Source organism: Anoplophora glabripennis, unplaced genomic scaffold, assembly GCF_000390285.2.
Source record: "Anoplophora glabripennis isolate ALB-LARVAE unplaced genomic scaffold, Agla_2.0 scaffold7453, whole genome shotgun sequence".
Taxonomy (NCBI): domain Eukaryota; kingdom Metazoa; phylum Arthropoda; class Insecta; order Coleoptera; family Cerambycidae; genus Anoplophora; species Anoplophora glabripennis.
In genome coordinates, this window is record NW_019423527.1 from 1 (window position 1) to 3,098 (window position 3,098).

The following is a 3,098-nucleotide window of genomic DNA, read 5'->3' on the forward strand; positions in this document are numbered from 1 at the left end:
TTATTCATCTTCAATTTCCTTTTATTTTAAATTTCGATACGATCATTTTTCATCGAAATATCGAACTTTTAATGGAAAAGGATCCTTTTGTCTTCCATCATCGATATCTCGGCGACAAATGGTCGTAAAGAGAATTGAAGGGCAGTTTCGAAAACTGGAATAAATTTCCTATAACATGCTGCCGCAAGTTTTCAGAAAAAAAAATGTTTTCATCTTTTACACGAATTCTAAAAAACAAGAAAAAAGGGGTAATTTGTGATTTTTTTAGAAAATTGACGGGTAAATTAGAAATATTAACGAAATGACTAAAGTTAAGCCTGACTTTTACAGTTCGATATACCCAGAAGAACCCTGTGAACTTTCATCTCGATGTATCGACCCTTTCTTTGTTTCAAACAGTCAAAATGTTGAAGAAAATTAAAGGGTCACGTTTTTTGAGCGTGAGGTTTTTTCACATTTTTACGGCAAATAACGTTTAAATTGATGAAAAAAAAAGGAAAATTTGCAAAATTTTTTTGTAGCGCAATTTCTTAGAATTGCATGATAGCTGTAGCTTCTAAAAAATTTCGACCAAAAGATCTAAAAACTAGAATCTTAGAGCTTCAAAATGCTTTTTTTTAATTCCCGATACGACCATTTTTCACCTAAAATTAAAAAAAAATCACGGAAAAATTTCGGAAATTCTTTTGACCCTTTAATTTTTTGCATTAGTGTATAAAAAAAATGTATTTTAAAACAGTGTATTTAATGCTACATTATTTATAAGACGAAAATTAATATACATTCTATCTTTGCAGTCTTTGCTGCTATTGTTTAAATATTTTTAGTTAGGAATCTGGGGAAGACCAGGTCAGAAAAGTTGAATTTTGGCCGCCCTGGTGCCGGGGCACCACCAGCACACTGCTCAGGAACGGCTCTGGTCTTGGTTAAGTCATTATATTTGAGATTTCATTAAAACTATTTCAGTTATGCTACATACTCCTAAGTTCATATATGATTGGAGTTAAATTGTGGCCATAAAAATTAATAACTAGAGTTTGACAGTTTAGTGCATAAAAAAGAAATTGAGGTAACGAGTTCTATCGTCAGTTCATTTCAATCATTAATCTAAAGAAATTTTTACGTTCAAGCTATATCGATGAAATTTATTTTGCTGATTTATGCTGCGATGCAACAGTAATAAAATGTATGTTGTNATTTTACAGTAAATTATGCACGTGTAAGTGTTAACACCATACCAAATACCAATACGGCCCTGTAGAGTGAAAACGGTGAGACTTAGACCCTTGCTTTATAAGGCATTTCTGATTTATTTATCGAGTTCTAAGTATTTGTGGTTAAAGTTTGATTCCTTCGAACTGAAACACCCTGTACATTAGAAATCTTTTTAAAAAAATAGGATCTATTTTTTACAAGTTTTTGTTAAAAAAATTCACCTGGCAAGCAGTTAACCACATTCAAAAAGGTGCAGCAAAAAGTTCCGGATATACACGACCTTTTTTAAATATCATAAATTCCTCAATTTGCCCAGTTTTTTCGACTGTGACGTAAACTTCGTACAAATGATTACTTACAAATTGTCCTAAATCGATAATCAAATTGTATTCAACAGCAGGATGTATGAGCCCCAATCGTAGGAAGAATTTACCTCTACTAGTGTAAAGTGTTAGTAGTACTTATATTACCTGTACCTTCGGGATATGAGCCCTGCCCCATGAAGTACTCCTTGTTGACGCAATTTCTCAGACACTCAGGTATCCTGCCCATGATCGCCCTCCTGATCTCCGATGCTGCCATTTCCCGCAGTTCAGTGGCTGAGGCGTCGCTGTAGAAGGCCGCGTGCGGTGTACACAAGAGGTTTGGGGCGTCTTTGAGGGGGCCAGTGAACACATTGTAGGGTTCGTTCTCATGTACATCCAGGGCGGCCGCGCGGATGCGTCCTTGTTTTAGGGCCTGAGCTAGCGCGTCGTCGTCCACTAAGCCTCCTCGAGCTGTATGCAGAAGATTAAACAATTAGTAAGAAAAAAATCATAAGTTTACTAACAAACGTCCATGTCCAAGTTTTGCTGACAGGAAGAGATATTAAAAAGGCTACCTTTTTTTTTTGTCTTTTTTTGGAAGATATCAAATTTAAATCGGTCAGTAATTAATATTTGCCTTTTATAGCATAGTTAACAAAATGAAGTAATATGAAATGATGTTAGTAATCCAAAAAATTAATGATTTAAAAGCTTCAGACAGAAGAAAACCTGTTGATATTAATTTTCATATGGTTTTCGGAAACCATGATAAAAAAATTTAGGGGTAATTTATAAAAATAATGGTATAAGTTTCTGACATTTTTGAGAAACTCATTATTAAATCAGTTATTGATCAATCAAAGTATTTTTTTTTATATCAATATTTTGTCAATTTTTTTTTCAATTCAGCATTTTTTTCAAATCTCTTACTTATTATTTACTGACCAGAATTTTTTTATTTGCAATTAAAAAAATGAATAATAGATTATTAAAAAAATATTTTAAAAATCCCATATCAAATCCATAACATCTACTGCATGTATTTTGTGACTGTTTCCCATTCAGAACAAGGTAAAATAAAATTTCGCAATTTTCAAAAATTACACTTTATAGGTACGTGTGACATGAATAACAAAGTATTACTCAAATATGTAATACACAGTATTATTCAAATATTACTCAAGCTTGTATACCAAATCGTTCCAGTGGTTTCTCCCTTTGTTAATATTGAGATTTTGAATTATTATATAATTTTTTTTGATAAGCAGAATGCTCGCTTTAGTGTTTTTTTGTAAACGAATTATAATTATGTACCCCTAAAATATGTGTATTTCTTTTTTTGTTGTAAAAAGAAATGTATTTTGAGTTTATTAATTCAATTTACAAAAAAAATACATTAATCATGGTGTAACAGGTTTTTCATGATACTGCCAACTTCACGTCATCTTTAATATCTGTAACTTATAATATGTAGTCATGGCAAACAAAAATAATATTGGTGTAGTCAAGTATTTCCATGAATTCGCTTGATTTCGATAATGGCTGCGTCATGAAAAAATATTTGACACAGTTTTAATT

At 31.9% G+C, this 3,098-nt stretch overlaps 1 protein-coding gene across 1 annotated transcript; it reads right to left on the reverse strand.

The window, feature by feature from the left end:
* Positions 1–1,685: 1,685 nt before the first annotated feature.
* On the reverse strand, positions 1,686–1,995 carry LOC111693064 (C-terminal-binding protein-like; the record flags this gene model as incomplete). Its single annotated transcript, XM_023457197.1, has 1 exon — positions 1,686–1,995. A coding segment is annotated over one exon (310 nt), but the record flags the coding sequence as incomplete, so codon positions are not given.
* Between the last annotated feature and the right edge of the window lie 1,103 nt (positions 1,996–3,098).